The 22,036-nt window shown below is 42.2% G+C and overlaps 1 protein-coding gene across 1 annotated transcript in view; it reads left to right on the top strand.

Annotated features, from left to right (window-relative positions):
• Positions 1 to 22,036, top strand: part of TTC33 (tetratricopeptide repeat domain 33) — a 711,292-nt gene that overhangs the window by 94,541 nt on the left and 594,715 nt on the right. Inside the window, exon 2 of the mRNA XM_069221386.1 lies at positions 14,166 to 14,387. Coding sequence (XP_069077487.1) covers positions 14,167 to 14,387 — 221 coding nt within the window. The 5' untranslated portion in view covers position 14,166. The remainder of the gene's footprint in view (positions 1 to 14,165; positions 14,388 to 22,036) is intronic.

Raw genomic sequence — 22,036 nt, 5'->3', positions numbered from 1 at the left:
ACATTAAACAGTAATTCGTAAAAAATACATAAACAAGTACATACCAAACAAATACTCAAATTACTAAAGATTATTTTATATTGAAAAAATATGCAAAAATCAAACATTTTTAATGGGAAGGCTGGCGCTGCATATCAGCGACTAACGTTTCAATGTTTGGTTTTATTTAGGAAAAATGAACCCTCAGATCAGATTCTACATTTGCCCAGCGATTTCTGTATTCATTTTTTAGGTGCATAAGATCTGAGAAAGCTTTTTCATGTAATTATGTGGTTGGGATTGGAAGGAAAACCATGAGGGCCTTTCATCTCTCTATAGCCTCTCTTTCACATGTAATTCATTTGTTTTACATCACCTTTCATACCAGTGTAGGGTGTTGGAGCACTTTACAGGGGACTACTAGCTATAGGATTCACATGTAATCCACACTAGTTTGCATTTTCTAAGAGTGCTTGGTCTGGAGAAGCACAAATTCAGCAGCATTCAGAACATAACACAGTGGCAGGGATGTGTAATCAGGGGTGTGGCATTTAATATAATATCTACTTGTCCAAGCTTTGCCAGGGCTTCTACTATAGTAGGGCTTGAATACTTGCAATTCCAATCCCTACTATAGCAATTTCCTTATTTTGCCACCTTTTCACAGATCTACATACTGGGACTGGAGGAAGCAATAAGCAATAGTTTCAGGGGTGGAATGCCAATAAGTCTACAAACCTACTAACTTGAATGTTTTAAGGTTTTTCACCAGCTCATCTCTAATCTTTTCCCATAATGAGAAAGGTTGGAAATTTACTCCTGACAATGGCAGAAGTAGAAGTCCTTCCAGGGTTGGGGAAAAAAGTGGTGAGAGGGAAACTGAACTTGTAAACGCTCAATAGATTTTCACATGAGCAAATCTACACATACATATTTGCTTGTGCGAAAATACAGTTCACAAATATTTTCTAGGAGTACCGTTTCCTAATCTACTTCTGTAAGTTCTTGTGAATTCATGAAAACTACTAATTCAAAGACATATACCATGTGTGCACTTTTGTGACTTTCTTTAAGAATTGGGTTCCTAATTCAGTCTGGCGTTAAGAAAGACATTTTATTTTTATTAAACTTCTATTTATCTCTCTATCTATTAGCTGGCTTTACTGTGACTGACTGCATTCTGCTCTTCCACAAGGAGCATATTGGCACACAAAGTAGTTATGTTCAGTGCCAGGAATTACTGTGGCAATCAAGGCGTAACGAAACTGAAGGTGGCTCCTCTGCAAAGAACATGGAGGGTCTCCTCTCTCCAGACTCCATCAGCGCAGGTGCTGTGATGAGTGGGCTCCCTGGAAGGGGGCTGCCGGGCCTTTGTAAGGCTACTAGTGTCAATGTGTGCTTTTTTAGACCAAAATACTTTTTTTAGCTTTTTGCCAATGTTTGATACAATGGTGAGGGCCTGGCAGCTCCCACAAAAATAAAGGGTTACAAAAGCCATGTCAAAACAAGACAGGCATTGATGAAACCAAAAGACTCACAAAAAATGTTGGATCAGTTGGCTTTGCCTGTCTATTTTCATGCTTCCCATATTCTTGTTGAAAATGGTTAAACTGATTTTCCATTAGGAATATTTTTTTGAAATACTAGCATCCATCAACACATTTTACTAAATGAAGATTCAAAGAAATAGCACCTAAAATTTCATAGTAGCAAAACTTTTTATCTTACTCGCATTTTTTTGCTGAACATTTTATTTTAAAAGCAAAAACCATCACTCTTGCTTACAAGCTTCTGCAAACATTTGCATCTAATCAGAGAGCATTCTGGGAGCATTATACTTAGCCTCATATAGTTAAACATTTTAAACATGTATGTACACTTTTTTTTTTTTTTAGGGGTGAGCCTGCGTAGCATGTGCTTGCACATGCATATCGCTTGCAAGACGCTGTAGTAATTAGTAAAGGGCTCGGAGCCCCATCCATGTCACATCAGTGTCTTTTATTGGTTCGTGGGTTTGCCTTTTAAAATCTGCTTGCTTTCATTAGTGGAAGGCATGCAAAGGTCATGTCTTTTCCGTGGTTAGCCCTCCTTGGGCACAGCAAGTACTGAAAACATACGAGGCTCTCTGTTTTCCGTCCGGTTTGTGGACTACTTTTTCTCTTCTTTTTTTTCGCAGCACGATCTTGCTTATTTAGCAGCGCGATCACGCAAATTGTTTTCCGTTTAATGAGTCAAGAAAAGTCTGGTTGGGAGTTTACACTCTACAGTGCTTTACAGTGCTAATAGCTCTAACTCAGAGAAATGCGAGACCCGTTGCATTGCAAATGCTTGTTTTTTACTGGAACCACTGTCAATAGTGCATTGTGAACATAAAAACGTTTATTTACAGCGCTCACCCTAATAATGAAGGCTTTTTATTAATGAACCATAAACACAAGTTCAAACAGTATTAACATATGGACACACATTACCTCAACTGCAGACAGTTCCCTTCTCTGTAAACTGGCAGCTAAAGGGTTTGTGTTGCAGGAGGTTGGGCCTACTTGTCCTAAGGACAAAATAAACATGAAAACTTGTTGCCCTTGACCCCAAACAATATGTCCCAGGCTTGGGTCATAGGAGCCCATTGTCGGGAGTAAATTTCCAACCTTTCTCATTATGGAAAAAGGTGAGTGAGGAGCTGGTGAAAATCCTTAAAACATGCAAGTTAGTACGTTTGCAGACTCAATGGCATTCCAGCTCTGGAACTATTGCTTACTGCTTCCTCCAGCCCAAATATGTAGATCTGCGGAAAGGTGGCAAAATAAGGAAATTGCTGTAGTAGGGATTGGAATTGCAAGTATTCAAGCCCTACTATGGTAGTAGACCTGGCATAATCGGAGAGGCTATTATCAGATCTCTTACATAATGAGACTGCTGTCATAATTTGTCGCTGCACTACATGGCACCAAGGGACAAGTAGCTTTTTTTACAGGACAAGTACATTTAAGAAGGAACCTCTCCCATGGACATGTAGATATATTAAATTCCACACCCCTGCCACTCAGCATTGACTTTAATAATTAGAATGTATTTCTACGCAAGCTAACCTTTTTTTTTTTTAGCAGCATAAGGAAATGAAAGACTGCGGAAAAAAACCAACTTTCTAATTTGTGCAATGCAGTTTGAATGCAGCTCTTTGATAGCAGTTCATAGCTCACTGTGCTAGATTACTATTGTAGCTTATGAACTGCACAGTAACAAAAGAATCTCTGTGATGGGAAAAGCAGTAACCCACTGTGCTATGCACATAAAATAGTGTTCTTTGCATGATGCACGTTCTTTGCAGCAGGCATATTAACCATCTGCGCTACCTTAGATGAGTCAAAACTTCCACTAGACAAAACTCCCATCTGTCTCCAGCAGGTACATTAATCAACAGAGTTATCTTGGTGCTTTTATTTTTGCTGGAAAGGTGCTGGATGTACAGGAAACTTTGCAGTGCTTTTAAAACTGCTGCACAAAGGAAGTAATACATATAAAAGAGAGGCCCCAGCTGGAGAAGTGCCTTCCTGCCAGCCCAGGCCTGCGGACCCCCTGGGAATGTGTCACTGACCCTTGGGGGCTGTGGACCACAGAATGGGAACAGCTGATGTAGGTCTTCGCTTACTTTTTTACTTTGCTAATGCTTTTGCGAGTCACATTCCCACTGAGAAAGATTGTTACAATCAACCTATTTGCCTTTTAACTATTCCAGTGAGGGACTATAGAAGGCTTCCTCTGTACTTCCCTCCATGGAGCCATTGTACATCCTGAGTATGAGTGTGACATTGCCTCACTTCAATGATATTAAGTGGGGTGTTCAACTATGCATTTCCCTATACGTCATATGTTTTCAGTGATTAATTGCTATAATTGTTTTTGCTTTTCTTTGGAGCACAGAATCTCTGGCACAAAAGCACTCACACTGAGCACTTTGACCCTCTGTGTATCTGAATCAAATATTCATGTGTATCTCATGTTGACCATTGGGATTATGGATTGATAACTATTCGTAACATCGCCATACTCATTTGCTTTTTATAGCCCCATAGAATCCAATAATAAATATCTCTTTGGGCTATCTGTAGAGATTTGTAACTGCTTGTGTTGCACCCCAATATTGCTATAGGGAGATATATACATCTCCACCCCAAATGCTCCCTAAACATTTGAAAACCCATCCTTTCGCCCTAAGAATGTTGGACGGGTGTGGAGCAAACCTGATGATGATGCATGCCACTTAGGTTGATGGGAGAGGGTTGGCTCCAGTTTTGTTAAGGGAACCCACAATTTACAATTGAGGGTATCTATTTTTAGTACTTTTTGAATAATTTACTGATGTCGTTTTCTAGTGTACGGTATAAGCTTTAGAAAAAATATTACATTTAGGGGGTTATTCTAACTTTGGAGGAGTGTTAATCCGTCCCAAAAGTGACGGTAAAGTGACGGATATACCACCAGGCGTATTACGAGTTCCATAGGATATAATGGACTCGTAATACGGCTGGTGGTAAATCCGTCACTTTTCCGTCACTTTTGGGACGGATTAACACCTCCTCCAAAGTTCATTGATATAGGGGAATAACTAGATATAAAGGTTGAATTTTGTATTATGCTTAAGAAATATCATGTTTTCCTTAAAAATACCTTTACCATTTATTATTAAATCATATTTCCTAAAGTGTCTAAAACAAATTCAGCAGGACGTTCATCAGGACCAAAAGACTTATTTTATTTAGATAGTGAATGGCCACATTTATTTCGGTGATACTAAATGTGTCATTGAGTGAAGGCATGGCAAACTTGGCTTTTTCTGGGTGAATAATGTCAAAGAAAAGTCATAGTTGGTTGAATCTATATATGATTTTTATGAAATCTTATAAAAGTGTGGTGAAAATTCCTCAGTATCTTTGTCACAAAAACAAAGTTTATCACTTTTGTCTCTCAGAGATGCGATTTTAGTATGTTCTTGTTGTGATGGCTCGTGCTTAGTGACATCGGCTTGTGCTCAGTGACATCAGTAATTGACATCAGTGATTATGATGTCACTGAGTTCGAGCACATATGAATGTACACTTGGGATCTGCGACTGTTGGAGACGGAGGAGAGAGAAGCTGGAGTCTGTTGTACTGTTGGGGTCATTTTCATTATTTAAATGAAACCTTGTTTTATTTACCTCCACCGTCGTGCCTTCTTAACAAAGTTGGCGATGAGCTTGTGAACCTGACAACGAACCGATAAAATGCATTTTGGAGTCCTTCAATCCTGGCTGACTGAGGTCGCGTCCGGACCTGCTTGACGGTGTTTGTCCTCAACGGAGCATTATCTGCACGTTTTTGGGGTAGGATAAACCTGTACTGTGTGCGTGTGCGGCCTCCAGCAAGTACGGTGTCCGCGAGCAGGTTTACTTAAGCTCGCGCAAGGTCACCATCACGCGTGCCTGCGTATTGTCCGCGAGCAGCTTTACTTGAGCCCACACAACGTCACCGTGACATGTTGCCTGTTGCTGTTCGGTTACTAGGCAACCATCCTCCCGGCTCCACAGATTTCACACTGGTCTATTTTCGACACGTTTGAAAGCATTTGGTAACTAAGCAACTGTCATTGGATATCATTCGCCGCATATTTAAGTACATTTGTTGACAAGCCTGCTGATTGATTCATAATCTCTTCAACACACGTACAGGGAGTAGTTTACCATACTACCCATAACGTATTTTGAATTCTCTATGTTCCAGTTCTGTTAGTGTACATACCAAAAAAATATATGTATATCTTTTTTTTATCCGCATCATATTTTGAAATCCTTTAAGTTACATGGAGTAAATGGCATACATCTGCTTTAAAGAGTGGTTTATGTCAAGTTTTATGTGAAAGTAGTGTAGCATGGCATCAGGAGCGTGTGGAATCTCACTGCCCCCAAACCGCTCTTGCCTAAAAATGGTGAACCTACCTTTAAGTGGGAAGATTGGAGAGAATATTTTGAAAATTACATTTCGACTTTCGAAGATGAAGAGGATCTTACACCTGAGAAGAAAAAGAAAATACTGCTACATTGTTTAGGTGCTAAAGGATTAAAAGTATACAACAGTATTAATACAGAAAAATAGAGCACCTGATCAGGGCGATGTGTACATTCACACACTAGAAGATCTTACTCAGTATTTTAAACCAACAGTGTGTGTTGCTGTGGACCGCTACAAATGTTTTTATAGGAAGCAACAACAAGATGAAACCATGGAGGATTATATTGAAACACTTAAAAATGTAGCACTTTCGTGTAAATTTGGGAATCATGATGATCTCATCAGAGACCAAATTGTGATGCATACAGGGAATCCTCACACTCAAGAGAAACTTTGGGCAAGAGGAGAAGCATTGTTACAGGAAGTCATAGACCTGGTTAAAAGTGCTGAACTTACGAGAAGGTGCGCAAAGGCTGTTTTGCACAGTGAGGATAGGATGGCTTCCAAGTTAGAAGACAATTCTGTTATAGCCATGGTGAAGAAGAACAACAAAATTTATAACATATTTAGTGGTTCTACACGTAAAGAGGTCATAAATTTGAAAAACAAGAAATCTTGAATCAGATGTGGGAGCAAATATCATATATCTAATGACAGGAAGTGCACTGCTCGTAATAAAAAATGCTTCAATTGTGGAGTGCTGGGGCATTTTTCTAAAGTGTGTTGTAAGAGAAACAGTGTGGGTAGAGATACGTGTGTGAAATGTGTGGATGATGATGATGACATAGATAACAATAGTTCCTCAGAGGAGTCAGACTCAAATTTATGCATTTTAAACATTTATGATAAATTACCGAATATAAATGGGAGCACCAACAGACCGTTATGCCAAGTATCGAAATGGAGGGGTTGACATTTCAGTAGCTGCTGACTCTGGTTCTCCCTACACAATTGTGAATAAGGAGGTCTGACAACAATGTTTTGAACCTGTTTTGGGTAATCTTTTTGAAGAACCTGATATTTCACCTAAAACATTCACGGGGAGCCTATTAATATAGTTGGTTACAAGAAATTGTTAGTTAAATTCAAACATAAGCAGGCTCATTGCAAGATCTATGTTTCTGAAAAAGGCCCATCAGTTCTTGGGTGGAAGGACCAGGGTGAACTCAGTATCATTCTCGATCCCAGTAGTTCGGTGCCAGTGTCGGTAGTGCAACAAGATGCAGAATTCATGGAAAAACTTCCAAAAATATGTCCCAAGGTTTTCTCAGGCAAATTGGGAAATTTAAGGGGTTCTAGCACAAAATACAAATACAGGAAATTCATCTCCATGCATACATAAAGTCAGAAGCATACCTTGTTCAGTGAGGGATCAGGTAGAGGAAGAGCCCCAAAAGTTACAATCTGAAGGTATTATTGAACCTGTGGAATCAGCAGAGTGGGTTGCACCCTTGGTCGTAGCCAAAAAAAAGAATGGGAAGCTTAGGCTGTGTGTTGACCTTAGGGATCTCAACAAAAGCATTCTTGTGGATCAATTTCCATTACTCAAAATTAATGAGATGTTAGCGTGTACTAGAGGGATTAAGTGGTTTTCCAGCAGTGATCTCAAAGCTGCTTATCACCAGGTACCAATACATGCTGAGAGCAGAAGCTTTACAACCTTCATAACACATTTTGGATGCTTTAGATTTAAAAGGGTACCTTTTGGGTTGGCCTCAGCGGCAGCAATGTTTCACAGATTAATGCACAAGGTGTTATCAGACCAGAAGAATATACTCATTTTTCAGGATGATATTATGATAATGGGGAAGGACAGAGAGGAGCATGCCTGGATAAGGTTTTACAAAGGTTAATTTGAACATGGATTAACAGCTGAATTAAGCAAGTGCAAATTTGCTGGAAAAAAATAAATTACTTAGGACATGAGATTTCCTAAGTAGGTATTAAACCTAAAGGAGAGTGAATCGATGCTGTTAAAGGTGCTCCTAGACCTCAATGTAAAGATGACTTGTGAGCAATTTTTCTGAAAAAACGTATGCCATGAGACAACTACTAAAAGCTAATAACAAGTTTGTTTGGGATTTACAATGTGATATTGCATTTGAAGAGATTAAAAATAATGTTGCTGGTGCTCCACCATTGTATGGTTTTGATCCTACATTACAAAGTATTGTCACTACAGATGCTAGAGCGAAAGGCATTGGTGCTACATTGACTCAAATTGATAAAGAGGGAGTCAAAAGAACCATAGCTTTTGTCTTGCGTTCATTCACCCCTGCAGAGGAGGGATATTCTGTAATTGAGCGTGAGATGTTAGCTTGTGTTTGGGGTTTCAAACATTTCAGACACTACATTTGGGAGTACCATGTTGTACTAAGAAGTGACCATAAACCGCTAACCAAAGTTTTGACCACAAAGAGGTTAATTTCAGCTTCACCTCGTATAGCTCGGATGTCGGTTAGATTATTGGATTACAATTACAATATACAATATGTACCTGGGGTAAAAAATGTGGTGGCTAATTTTTTGAGCAGGATACCTTTACCTTTACAGAGTGGCGAGGATACCGATTTTGACACGTTCACGGTAGCCAATGTTTTGGTTGATTTTCTTGGTATAACTAGTGAAGAATGGGAACAAGCACAGGTTTTGGATGATAATTTCACAGTTTTAAGTGAGTACATTAAGAATGGATGGCCTAAGAAACAACACATAGATCATTGTATTAGTGTATTCTGGGAATTAAGACATGAACTTTCTTTAGAAGGTGGTCTTGTACTAAGGAATGGCAAGGTGATTCCACCCACGTGTTTAAGACAAAGAATTGTAGATATTTGTCATGAAGGTCATTTAGGTATTGGAAAAACTAATAATAAAGTTAAGTCTACATATTGATGGCCAGGTATGGACTTAGACATTGAAAGAAAAGTTAGGGATTGTCACGCATGTAACAAGTCTGACAAAGCTCAGGTCACGTTAAAACCGCCACTTCATCCTATAACTTGTCCCAATAGACCATGGGAAAGAATTGGGATTGACATTCATTTGGTTGCCAGATTATCTCATATGCAGATGATACACAGGTGATTGTGCCCGTTTCTTGTAACTGGGAGGACACTAAGGAGAATTTTCAATGCTGCATGACAGCACTTAATGATTGGATGGCCAGTAATTGGCTCAAACTTAACGGGGATAAGACGGTGATTATGTGCTTTGGGTGTAAAAACTCCCCTTGGGACAACATTTGGTGGCCCCCAGCGTGCGGGGGTTGCCTGCCACGCGTGCCCGTCACAAATAATCTAGGGATTATTTTTGAAAACACACGCTCCTTTAAGTTACAGATCAATCATATAGTTAAGATCTGTTTTTGGATACTAAAAACACTTAAGAAAATTTTACATCTTTTAGAGGATGACTTAAGGCGGACGGTGGTGCTTGCGCTAGTCACTTCTAGACTTGACTATTGTAATTCATTGCTGCTCAATGCAAATAAATCTTCTTTAGGCAAATTACAGTCTATTCAGAACGCGGCAGCATGCTTAACTTTGAATCTCCCTCAGTTTTCATCAGCTAGTAGATGTGTGCCATCCTTACACTGGCTCCTGATTAAGAAGAGAATCATTTTTAAAACACTCTGCCTTACCCATAAAGCATTACAGTCGGAGGGATGCAATTATTTGAAGTCTATGCTGTATCCTTATCTACCACCAAGACATTTGAGATCCTATTCCAAATTTATGATCAAGGTGCCTCGTTGTAACAAGGCCAGATGGGGAGACCGCGCCTTTACGGTGGAAGCGGCCAAGCTTTGGAATGGCTTGGCCCTTTCGCTCCATCAAATGTCGATTCACCTGGCCTTTAGGAAGAGCCTTAAAACCTGGCTTTTTGCAAATTGGTCTTTGCTAAGGTGGCTTGTGCAGTTTTCCTTTGTCTCCGGTTTGTCTAGCGATTCAATGCTTCGGCCGGAATGCGCTCTATAAATAAACCAATACAGTACATTGCAGGACCTGTAATGTATGGAGATAAGCAGAAGTATTTACTGGTGTTAGTCGATCATTTCCCTAAATGGCTGGAAGTAGAAATTGTTAACAGGGCGGTGTGTGAGTTTTTTGGACAATGTATTTTTGAAAGAAGGTTTACCTAAATGTATTGTGAGTGATAATGGTCCTCAATTCGTTTCTCATGCATTCACAGATTTTGTGGTCAGTAAAGGTATTTCGCATAAAGCTACTTCCTTATATCATCCAGCTGGAAATGGTGCAGTAGAGAGTTTTAACCGTGTGATTAAAGGGGTCATTCAGCTTGCCTAGTAACAAATTGAATTGGAGAGAAGAATTAAAACAGAATATCTGGGCATAAAGAACTACTCCCTGCAATTCCACTGGGTTTTCACCTTTTCTGTTAATGAGGGGTAGAATTCTTTTTTGTAAAGACAATGTGGGTTGGAAGACAGGTGATACAAAGGTGGATCGGTCTCTTAAAGTGATGAAACAAAACGGTATGTGTTTCCAAGAGCAAAGCAAATTGTATTTTGATACAAAATACAAGTGTAAGAGGCAACACATCAAAGTTGGTGATCTGGTTAAAATCAGGAAGCCTGATTTTATTGGTAAAGAACTTAACCAATTTTCCTATCCTATAAGGGTAGAAAAAACATATTGTAATTCAGCATTGTTGAGTGATGGGAAAGTGTGGCATCTGTCATCTTTGTCTTTGTGCAGAGATGCTAATCCTTTCTGAGCCGGGATGAAAGGGGAAAGGGTCATTCCGGAACACAAGGAGTGTAAGTTTGATTGGTTAACAGACTGGAAGGATTTGAGACTGAATGAGTTAGGACGTAATTCAAATGATGAAAGAAATACCAATAATCAGATTTTGGTGCAGAATATGATGTCTACAAGGAAAACTATTAGATATGGACGCTTAATTAGGAAACCAAGTAGATTACGAGATTACGTTTGGTTTGTATGAAGTTTTTTTTATATTTATACTTGTTCTATATTCTATTCTCTCTTGTTTTTTGTTTTTTTAAATGTGTATTTTATTATTTTTCTGTGAAGGGGAAGATGTGTTGTGATGGCTCGTGCTTAGTGACATCGGCCCGTGCTCAGTGACATCAGTAATTGATATCAGTGATTATGATGTTACTGAGTTCGAGCACGTACGAATGTACACTTGGGATCTGCGACTGTTGGAGATGGAGGAGACAGAAGCTGGCAGCTGTTGTACTGCCAGCTTCTGTCTCCTCCTCCTCCAGCTCCCTCCAGCCCTGCCTTGCCCTAACCAGGCTCTGCGGAAGATAAAATGATAATAATAGAGCGTTATTATCATTTTCTTTTTCTTTCTGCTGCAAGCAGCGGGGCTACACTCCTCCGCCTTAGTGGAGGAGCCGCCGCTGCTACCTATTTCAATGCACCCTCCCCCTCCACTTTCCCGGGGAAACATAGGAATATGGATAATTTTGGGTATTGTAAGCACCCTTTCCCTTTTGAGGCAAAGCAGAGAAATATGGGGTATTTTTGTCTCCTCCAAGTGGAGATGGTACATACATACATACTTGTGTGTGCATGTTTTTATGTATGTATGAAGTGCACGCTGGCAGCACTGACACTCCTGTGAGTAGCAAGAGTACACTTGTTTAGATGGTTTTTGGACATGAGCATTGAATTTAGATACAAAGCAGCAGCTATGGGGTGTTAGACCTAGCATCCTTGGCATAGTCTCCCCTGTCTTTTTACCTCTGCTTCCTATGTTGTGACTGTGTGCTGGACTTTGTTTTTGCTGGTTTTTGATACTCTGGTCACTTTACCACTGCTGACTAGTGCTAAAGTGCAAGTGCTCGCTGTGTAAACTGTATGTGTAATTGGCTTTTTTATGATTGGCATATTTGATTTACTAGTAAGTCCCTAGTAAAGTGTACTGGAGGTCCTCAGGACCTGTAAATCAAGTGCTACTAGTGGGCCTGCAGCACCGATTGTGCCACTCACATGAGTAGCCTTGTAAACATGTCTCAGACCTGCCACTGCAGTGTCTGTGTGTGCAGTTTAGCACTGTCAAGGTCAATTCGTCCTGGCATGTGTACCCACTTGCCAGGTCCAAACCTTCCCTTTTTGTACATGTAAGGTACCCCTAAAGTAGGCTCTAGGTAGCCCCATGGGCAGGTTGCAGTGTATGTTAAAGGTAGGACATGTACTGATGGGTTTTATATGTCCTGACAGTGAAGTACTGCTAAATTTGGTTTTCACTGTTGCAAGGCCTAGCTCTCTCATGTGTTAACACGGGGACTACCTTTAAATATTTTTTACGTGCAGTTTCCCATTGGAAACAGATGAAATCTGGAGTGAGTTTGAGGTCTCTGAACTCACAATTTAAAAAGACACCTTTTGGTAAAATTGTTTTTTAGATTGTCAGTTTGAAAATGCCACTTTTAGAAAGTGGGCATTTACTTGCTTAACCATCCTATGCCTCTGCCTGCTTGTGAAATCCACATCTGAGATAGACTGACAGTTGGGCTGTTTGTGAGTTTCCTCTAGACAGTGACAAAAAGGGAGCTGAGGAGTGTCCTGCATATCCTGATGAGTCTCCTGGGCTAGGGTGTGGAGGGAGGAGCTGGCACACTTAAAAGGGTTGTGCCGGTCCTCACACAATGCAGTCTCCAACCCCCTGGTGTGTGCCTGGGGCCAGGCCTGGGCAATGCAGGATCTTGTCAACAACAGAGACTTTCCTTTGAAGTTTGACTACTTCAAGGGCAGAAATGGGTATAAGTAGTGGACACAAAACCCCAGACTTTTAAAACACTTCTGGATCAAGAGGAACCTCTGCCAAGGGGAAGGAGAAGGAGAAAAGCTGGAGGAGGAGTACTGCCCCTTTGCTGTAAGTGGTTTGCTGGGTTAGCTGCAGTTGCTGCTTCTGTCTTAGAGAGGACAAAGACTGGACTTTGCTGTTTATCCTGCTTGTGAAGTTTCTCCAAAGACTTGGACTGAACTTGCCTCCTGTTAAGAAGTCTCAAAGACAGCAAAGACTTCATCTACCAGCCTCTGGGTTCTCTTGCTGTCGACTCTAACTCACCAGGTGGTGCCTCCTCCAGTGTCTGGGCCCTTGGAAGTAAAAGCTGGTGAAAAAAACAAGAAAAACCATGCGCACAGACTTCAGATGACGCCCGGACTGATGCCAATGCCTGATGCTGTAACGACGCCTGCAACTGAAGCCGCGGCTCCTGCTGGAGTATGACCACCCGACCGACATCCCAGGTCCGAGGCCGCAGCAGCCGCTGACATCCTGTGACTTCGTGAGTCCCGAGTTCCATAACACCAATGTCTGTGACACCCGACTCAGCTGCACGGCTGCAGCCTTGTAGCATGATCGCGACCCTGTGAGGTCCCCCCACTGCGTCTTGACTGCCGGACATCGACTCCACCGGAGCATAAGGAACCAATGCTTTGCATCGATGCCGCCTCATCTTCACTGCTCCGCAACAAGGACCTGACACCTCGCATCAACGATTCCATTCCTCTGCTCTTCAGCACCAGAACTGGTGCTGCACCGGATCCAGCAACGCCTCGATCTGTGACCCCGTGCACTGGCTTGTTTCCTCATTTTCACAAAGTACGGTACTGTGGGTCCGTGTGACTCTGTGACCTGCGCCATTGGCATCGAATTGTTGGGAATGACTCCGTCACAACTCCATGATAACACCAAATCGAAGCAATTGTGTTTCTAAGTACTATATTGACGTTTAATCTTTGAAAATTCATACGTTTGCTTGTGTATGTTAGATTTTTACCTTACTGGTCTTGTTTTATTCAGCTAAATGTTGGCTATTTGTGTAAACTGGTGTTAAGTCCTTTTGTGGTGTTTTCACTTTGTTACTTTGTGTGACTGTACAAATACTTTACACATTGCCTCTTAGATAAGCCTGACTACTTTTGCCAAGCTACCAAGGGGGTGAGCAGGGGTTATCTGAGGAGTGTAACTTCCTTACCCTGACTAGAGTGAGGGTCCCTGCTTGGACAGAGTGCAAACTGACTGCTGAACGGAGACTCCATTTGTAACATGTGTCATATGCAGACAGGAAGCTTCAACACATGGAACAAGGGCCCACTTCAGTGTGCATGCCAAGACCAGTGAAGTAGTGTCTCTTTTTAATGCACTGCCATTTCAGTTGGCGACTTGCAGTAACATTGCTGTTGTTTTATGTAGAATGGCTTCTTTTGGTTGGAAGAGGAAGATTGGTGAGAAAGTATCAAAGACTACATCAAAGCAGTTTGAAGCTGAAGCGGCAGAAGACAGCAGCATGGTTCGATCTGAGGATGTGGATTGGCTTAATGCAATAAAACGAAAAAAACAGGTCCTCGAAGAAGACAACCTGGTAAAAAGTAAACGATTGAAGGATGAAGGAGTAATAATGGCTGAAAATGAGAGGTATGTTTTTAAATTAATTATTCTAACTGTATTCTAACCTATTTTGAAAGGGAAAAAGAATATCCAAAACAAACCTAAGCGCAGGCAGTCAGTAACTGACCATGAAAGTTTTTTATAAGCTACAGTAACATTTACAGATGACAGCCTGCACTAGAAGTAGATCTTGTGTGTGCAGCATAGTAGTCAAGCGATGTCTTCTTCCCAGACAAACCGTACACATGTTAATACAACCCTTTGAGTAAAGTTCCTCCTTCTTCTTAGGATCTCTAGTGGACTGTCTTGAATTAATCCTTAGAACTCTGGTGACAAAGCCTACAGAATTTAGTACCATACCAGAGTAATACTTGACCTCGAGTTCTAGTTACTCAACTACAACACTTCCATTTTTTCTCCTGGAATACCGTATTCCATTGCACTCCTGGAATCCGTTGGCTTCTTCCAATACAGAGTTACGCCATTCTTATTATTTGAGGAAACTGGGTTTCCTAATTCAAATGTGTGCTGATTTTTTTTTTCTTTTTTTTTTTAATAATATTAAAAGTAACTGTTAATATTTTACTTCTGTGTTGTAACAGCTGTGTTGTAAATCTTAGTTACTTGTTCCAAGGGGTATGTATTCCCCTCAGAATACTCTCGTATGACAAAGAGATATCTTCTGCTTAATCATACCTGTTTTGTCCAAAGAAAGATAGCAGATACACACAAACGTGCAAGACCCTTATATAGTTTGATGTAATAGGCATAGGATATCTGAAAAATAATCAAGGTCCTCAAAAATTAGGCACCTAAACTTTGAGAGTCTAACAGAAAGCTAACGTAATGTGTAGAGTGCAGACCTAATGAATCAAAAAACTGTTAACCAACAGGAGTATGTTAAATACATACCTAAAAGGTAACAGAAAAAATTAAGTAAATGAAACACTTATGTAGTGTCTCCTTTCTACAGGGAAATCTAGAGCTCTGTGCATTCGGTGTAGTTATGATTAGTTATTTTGACTTACTTGGATAGCCAGAATTTATACGTATCTTTCTGTCACTCAAAGAGAAACAGAACTCTCTGCTCTTCCGTCTTTTAAGCAACCAACCCACATCATAGTTACGAATATGGACTGGAAAGTTAAAAAGGACCAACCATATGACCTGCAAAGAACTATTGTGTGGCGACCATCTTGGAATGTAAGGGAAAAATGGAAAAAATTTAAATTCAACTGACAGATATATTGTAAAAGTCAACCAAAATATTTTTGTGTGTGTGTGTAGATATATATATATATATATCGCATAAATAGCGATTTCTGCAATCAAAAATTATTTCAAAGAAGAGAGGCTAGTGCTTTAATAATACCAAAGGAGGTGATCTAAACAATGTTAAAAAACTCGGTAAACAGAAACCGGTTAAACATACATCAGGATTTGTATTGGTATCAAGAAGGTTCTGCTTACAATGCTTCTAAATCCATAGTTACTAGAATTTCATGTTCAGGCTCAAACTGGCTGTCCACAGGTCATGGAGAATATGAAATTAGATGGACCATGCTTGAAAGCATTGTTACCCAGACTGGACAAGAGCCTAATGCCATCAGAAAGAAGAGAGAGGCCTTTTGGATTTACAACTTAGACACATTCAATAATGGCCTGAATGAAGAAATGCCTTGGCAAAATGCTGTTTAATCATTACTAGCTGTAGGCAGAACCTTCTTGATACCACTACAATTCCTGATGTATGTTTAACCGGTTTCTGTTTACCGAGTTTTTTAACATCGTTCAGTTCTCCTCCTTTGGTATTATGAAAGCATTCTCCTCTCTTCCTCGAAATAGTTTTTGATTGCAGAAATCGCTATTTATGTGATTTTTCCATATGTATACACAAAAAACCTTTTTTGGGTGGCTTTTGCGATACATTTGTCAGATGAATTATTTATTTTTTCCATTTTTTTCACTTACATTCCAAGATGGCTGTCACACAATAGTTCTTTGCAGGTCATAAGGTTGGTCCTTTTTCACTTTCCAGTCCATATTTGTAACAGTTTTTTGATTTCATTAGGTCTACGCTCTACACGTTACGTTAGCTTTCTGTTAGACTCTCGAAGTTTAGGCGCCTAATTTTTTAGGTCATGGATTATTTTTCAGATATCCTCTGTGTATTACATCAAACTATATAAAGAAGGTATCGCACGTTGGTGTGTATCTGCCATCTTTCTTTGGATAAAACAGGTATGATTAAGCCGACGATATCTCTTTGTCAGATGAAAGTAGATGCGGTGGCGGTTTCTGCACTTCATTTTATCTCTTTGTTCTTACACGTGTTTGGGTGTCTAACTGCATGAATATGGTGCATCGGCTTTTAGTTTTATGTCACTTCTAGGTGGTTTCATTTATGGGCTTTGGATATTCCAGTCTACTTTAAGGTCTGCATGTTAGTTGGCTGTATATTATTATTATTTTTGTTCCGGGAGCCATAAAAGTATTATTGTGTTTATACCTAGGTTTTCCTGGAGGTCTACTGTTATATATATCTATCAAATTTTGCCTTGAAGAAAGTGATTATTGAAACATAATTGCATCCACCGAAACGCGTGTCGGCAGGCATATTAGTGCCAAATGGTGAACAACAGGCAGGCACATTAGTTCCAAATAGTAATTAATAGGAACCTATGAATTTGACACCGGAGTGATTTAAGACCGAGCGTCAACAGATATAAAAACAGATGGCAACATTAGGGGATCATTTATATTTATTTCGGATTAACAGGAAGCAAAATAATTACATATTTATCTTCGTGTTGACTAAACACAGAGAAACAGTTAATCACCATCAGGTTACTCTGACTTAATTAGAACATGGCATTGAGACTGGACTGCCAGCATTGTTTGGCCATTTAAAAGCAAATAGAAGGACAAACTAGTACCCTTTTCACATTTTAGATTGCAGCATAATTAGTTTGATCTCTAAAGCCTTATTATTGTGTTTTTTTGTATGTTTAACATCGGTCATGAACAATTGATTTATTGTCTGGTATAGTTATTATATTCTGTTCCTTATAATTGTATATTTTGCTTTATATTTTGCTTCGCACTTCTTTTACCTTTGTTTATTTCCATTTAGGTTATTGTCTTCTATTTGTAAGGTTTTTAGATGGTGTTATGGTTGTTTGTTGTCCTGTAGGAGTGATAGAATGAGAGTAGATTTTTTCTCTTTGGACCTCCAGTAATTTTGTTAGAATTATATTTCTTTATTTCTTTACCGTTTTGAAAAATTTGTAAATAACAGATCATATCAAACAGATCAAAATGATATGATCAAAATAAATGTATATTTCTGGATTTATATTCGACATGCATTGTTTGTTTCTTTTATGGTTTCCAGAATATGCTTAGGCTAATGGTAGGGCTTTGTCTGCTGACTGGGCTTTGACTACTGACTAGTGAATGGACTTTGGATACTGGCAGGGCTTTGGCCAGTGACAAGGCTTTACAAGTCTTGCCAGTGGTCTGGTCAGCCCAAGCAAGACCAAAACCGAGCCCTCGAGACGGGTCCTTACTTGGCTCTGCCACTTTACCTACCGATATAAATTCGCATTTATTAATTAAACCTATGGTCTTGTGCAGCTCAAAAGAAGGCCCAACACAGGCAGGCGTGCCGTGACCTGAGCTGTGTGTCCAGCCACTGCAAGGCACATTACCTCCCGTCCCTCCCTCGCCTTCCTTTTAACCAATGAGGCCTCCTGCCTCCCCCCTAGACCCTCCCTTCCCCTTTCAAACCCCCCCCCCCCACCCTTATCCCCTCCTGTTCTTTTGTCTAGTCCACGCTAGACGGTTTTCTTTCCCTTTCTTACCTGCACGGCGGGGCCTGGAGGTCGTCGGTGGAGGCACTCCTCAGGACGCGGAGCACCGCGAGGAGTGCGCCGGCTGGGTCGTGTCTTTGACGAGCAGCATGGCTGCTCAGGAGGCGTGTACTGGGGGCCGGCTGACGGGGTCTGCCGGCCCTCTGTGGCTGGGGCATCGGTTTCCGGGTTTCCGCGCCGCGGAGCCGCGGGGAAATGAGGGACTTCGAATTTGAGCTGCTCTTCAGGTAGGACGGGCGTTCTGCCCGTGGTTTTTACCCAAAGTAGTTGTACTTTTTAGGGATTGGTGGAGCCCTGTTGGGGGAGGACCAGGTGCCTATATGTAGGGTAGTTTTTTGGGGTGAGTGTCAGTGTTATTTGGTGGTTTACCATGCCTAAAGTTCCAGCGAAGAGACGTAGGATTGTCTCTTCCTCCTCCTCGGAGGAGGGAGGTGAGGCTAGCATTGCTACTCCTGAGACCTCACAGTTACCAGGCAGGGGTACTCCCCTCATGTCCAGAGAGGAGGTGCAGGATATGATTGAGGTGGCTGTTACCAGGGCACTGCAAGCAGGCGTGGCCAGGACTGGTCAGCCTAAGCTTGCGCACTCATCGGTAGCGGCAAGGAAGTCCTCATCAGAGAGTGAGGATGAGGCCCCATCGACGTCATCTGGGGGGAAATATGTTTACAGAGAAGAAATGTGGGAAGTGATGGCACATGTTCGGGACAATTTGGGTTTCCCAGTGTTTCAACCTACAAACTCGGATTCTCATTTATTTCCTCAATATCAGACACCTTCGAAGTTTGCCATGCCTTTTCAGGGACCTGTGAAGGATATGGTGTTTCGTGAGTGGAAGGATGTGGATAAGGCTCAGGTTCCACGATTCCTTCAGAAACTTTACTTGCTTGAGGGTGAGGAGGTTTTACCTCCTTCAGTACGCCTGGATTCTATTTTGGCGGCTCTGATTGGCAAAACGGCAGTCAATCCGGAGGATTGTGTGCCTACGGATGCCACAGACCGTAAAGTGGATTCAGGTCTTAAGAGGGCTTTTGCTGCGGAGAATCTGGCGCTGAGGGCAGGGATTTATTCTGCTTATGCGTCACAGTCATTGGTACAAGAGAGACTGCCGTTTGAAGGTCGTAACTTGTTTGGAGAACAATTGCCATCCATGCTTTCCAAGACATTTAAGGAGCGGAAGCATGCCTTACCTTATAAAGGGGGTTCTTCTTCGGGTAAAGAGTGGAAGAAGCATTCCAGATCTTCTCCTATTAGGGATGCTAAATCCTTTTCATTTAGGAAACGGCATTTTCAGCCGCGTTTTTCGCCTAAGAAGTCTGCTCCTGCGACCCGGGGTGGTTTCAAGAAGGGGTCCTGACAATCACTGTGGGCCTGGCAGAGGGCCGGTTGGGGGAAGACTGAGTCACTTTCTTTCAGCTTGGGAGGACAGTGTAAACGATCATTGGGTTCTAGACATTGTGAACAATGGTTATGTCATAGATTTTGTGAGGGTTCCTCCAGATTCAGGGGTACGTCCCACTCCTCTGCCTTCAGAGGGGTCACGGAGAAGAGCATTATTGGACGGAGTGCGGGACTTACTGGTCAAGGGAGCCATTTCCCACGTTCCGCTAGACGAAAGGGGCCAGGGCCCTTATTCGGTCTTGTTTCTTGTGCAGAAAGTTTCAGGGGGATTTCGACCGGTGCTCAATCTAAAAGAGGTGAATACCTGGATCAGGACAGTGCATTTCCGCATGCTGTCCGTTCAGACTATTTTTCCATTGGTCAGGCAAGGGGACTTTCTGGTGTCACTGGATCTACAGGATGCTTACCTACACGTACCTGTGGCAAGATCCTCTCAATGGTCCTGACCCACAGCAAACCTCAGGAACTTTTATCAGTTTTGCGTTCTACCTTTCGGTCTAAAATCTTCTCCTCGAATTTTCACAAAGGTGCTGGCTCCTCTGGTGGCTTTGCTTCATTCAGAAGGGGTGTTTCTGCATCCTTGTCTAGACGACATTTTGATTCATGCTCAATCACGAGACCTGTTGCTGAGGCAGGTGGACCAAGTTCTGGGGGTCCTGCAAAACCACGGGTTTTTAATCAATTGGGAGAAGTCAGACTTAGTGCCGTCCCAGGATCTAGTTTTTCTGGGGGCTCGGTTTCAGACACTTCCAGGGTTGGTGACTGTGTCAGAAAAAAGGTTGGGTGTACTCCAGGCTTTGGTAACGAAGGTATTGTTGCTGTCTGCTCCCCGAGCTCTTCTATGGTTGCGGCTGCAGGGTCATTTGGCATCGGTGATATTTCTGGTTCCTTGGGCACGTTTCCATCTCCTGTGTTTGATGACATGGTTCTTGAGAAGGTGGGCACCAGGGTCTGGTTCTCTGAAGGACAGGGTTCCAGGGTCCGGATTGATTCACAGAGAGTTGCAATGGTGGTTGGATGCAGACCACCTGAGGGTAGGGGTGTCTTTATCATCTCCGAGACCCGTGGTGGTGACGACGGATGCCAGCCTCTCCGGTTGGGGGGCATGGATGGGGTCGGCTCAGATTCAGGGGCTTTGGTCCCCTCGGGAGGCGAGTCGGCGCGAATTGAGGGCGGTATTCCTGGCTCTGGTCCATTTCCAGGATTCCCTGAGGGGATCAGCGGTTCTGGTTCGCACAGACAACTTAGTGGCCAAGGCTTATTTCAATCGGCAAGGGGGGACCAGGTCAAGGCCTCTGTTCAATTTAGTCGGAGAGATTTTTGTGTGGGCTCAGGAGTGGGTTCCTTCTCTCAGGGCTACGTACATTCGGGGGGTGGTAAATGTTCGGGCGGATCTGCTGAGCAGAGTGATTCCTTCCTCTCAACTTTTCTCTCTCCATAAGTCTCTGTTTCAGCATCTGGTTCGGCTTTGGGGTCTTCCAGTGCTGGATGTGTTTGCGTCCGCAGGGAATGCGAAAGTGGATCGCTTCTGCTCCCGGTTTCGGTGTCCCCAAGCATGGGAGGTGGACGGGATGTCGTGTCCTTGGCCGCAGGGCCTTTTGTATGCGTTCCCTCCTTTTCAACTACTCAGGGCGTTTCTGTTACGAGTGAAGGATCTGGGGTCCAGGGTTATCCTCATTGCGCCACTTTGGCCGAGGGCGAATTGGTTCCCGTTGTTGAGGCTGATGGCGGACGGGAGGATGTGGCCTCTGCCCCTTTGTCCGTCTCCCCTGGAGTTTCCCTGCCTCCCATTGGGGTCATTGAGGAGGTTGCACTTGACGGCCTGGAAGTTGAACGACGGGGATTGACAGGTCTGGGGGTGCCTGTGGCTTTGAGTTCTACCTTACTGGCTTCAAGGAGACGTTCCACTTTGCTTTCTTATGGTCGACAGTGGAAGGTGTTTTCGTCATGGTGCTTAAGTCATGAGTTGGATCCTACCTGCGCTTCTATCTTTGAAGTGATGCAGTTCTTGCAGGACGGTGCTCATTTAGGGTTGTCAGTGGCTTCTCTTCGGGTACAGTGGGCGGCTATTCAGGCTTTCAGAGGTCCATGGCGTAATCTTCAGGATGAAGGGCGCTTGATGCCTAGATTTTTTCAAGGGCTTATTAATTTATTTCCTCGCCCGGTACGTTCTTTTCCTTCATGGGATCTGTCCTTGGTTTTGGATGTGTTGACGGAAGCCCCTTTTGAACCATTGGGAGACTGTGATTTGCGCCATCTATCTTTGAAGACGTTCTTTTTGGTAGCCATTACTTCGGCTCGTCGGTTGGGGGAATTGGGGGCATTGGCTTGTTCCTTTCCTTTTTGTAAGATTTTTCACGATAGGGTGGTTCTGGTTCCGGTGCCTTCCTTTATTCCAAAAGTCAA

Source organism: Pleurodeles waltl, chromosome 1_1 (genome assembly GCF_031143425.1).
Source record: "Pleurodeles waltl isolate 20211129_DDA chromosome 1_1, aPleWal1.hap1.20221129, whole genome shotgun sequence".
NCBI lineage: Eukaryota > Metazoa > Chordata > Amphibia > Caudata > Salamandridae > Pleurodeles > Pleurodeles waltl.
This window is presented reverse-complemented; position numbering and strand designations above follow the sequence as displayed.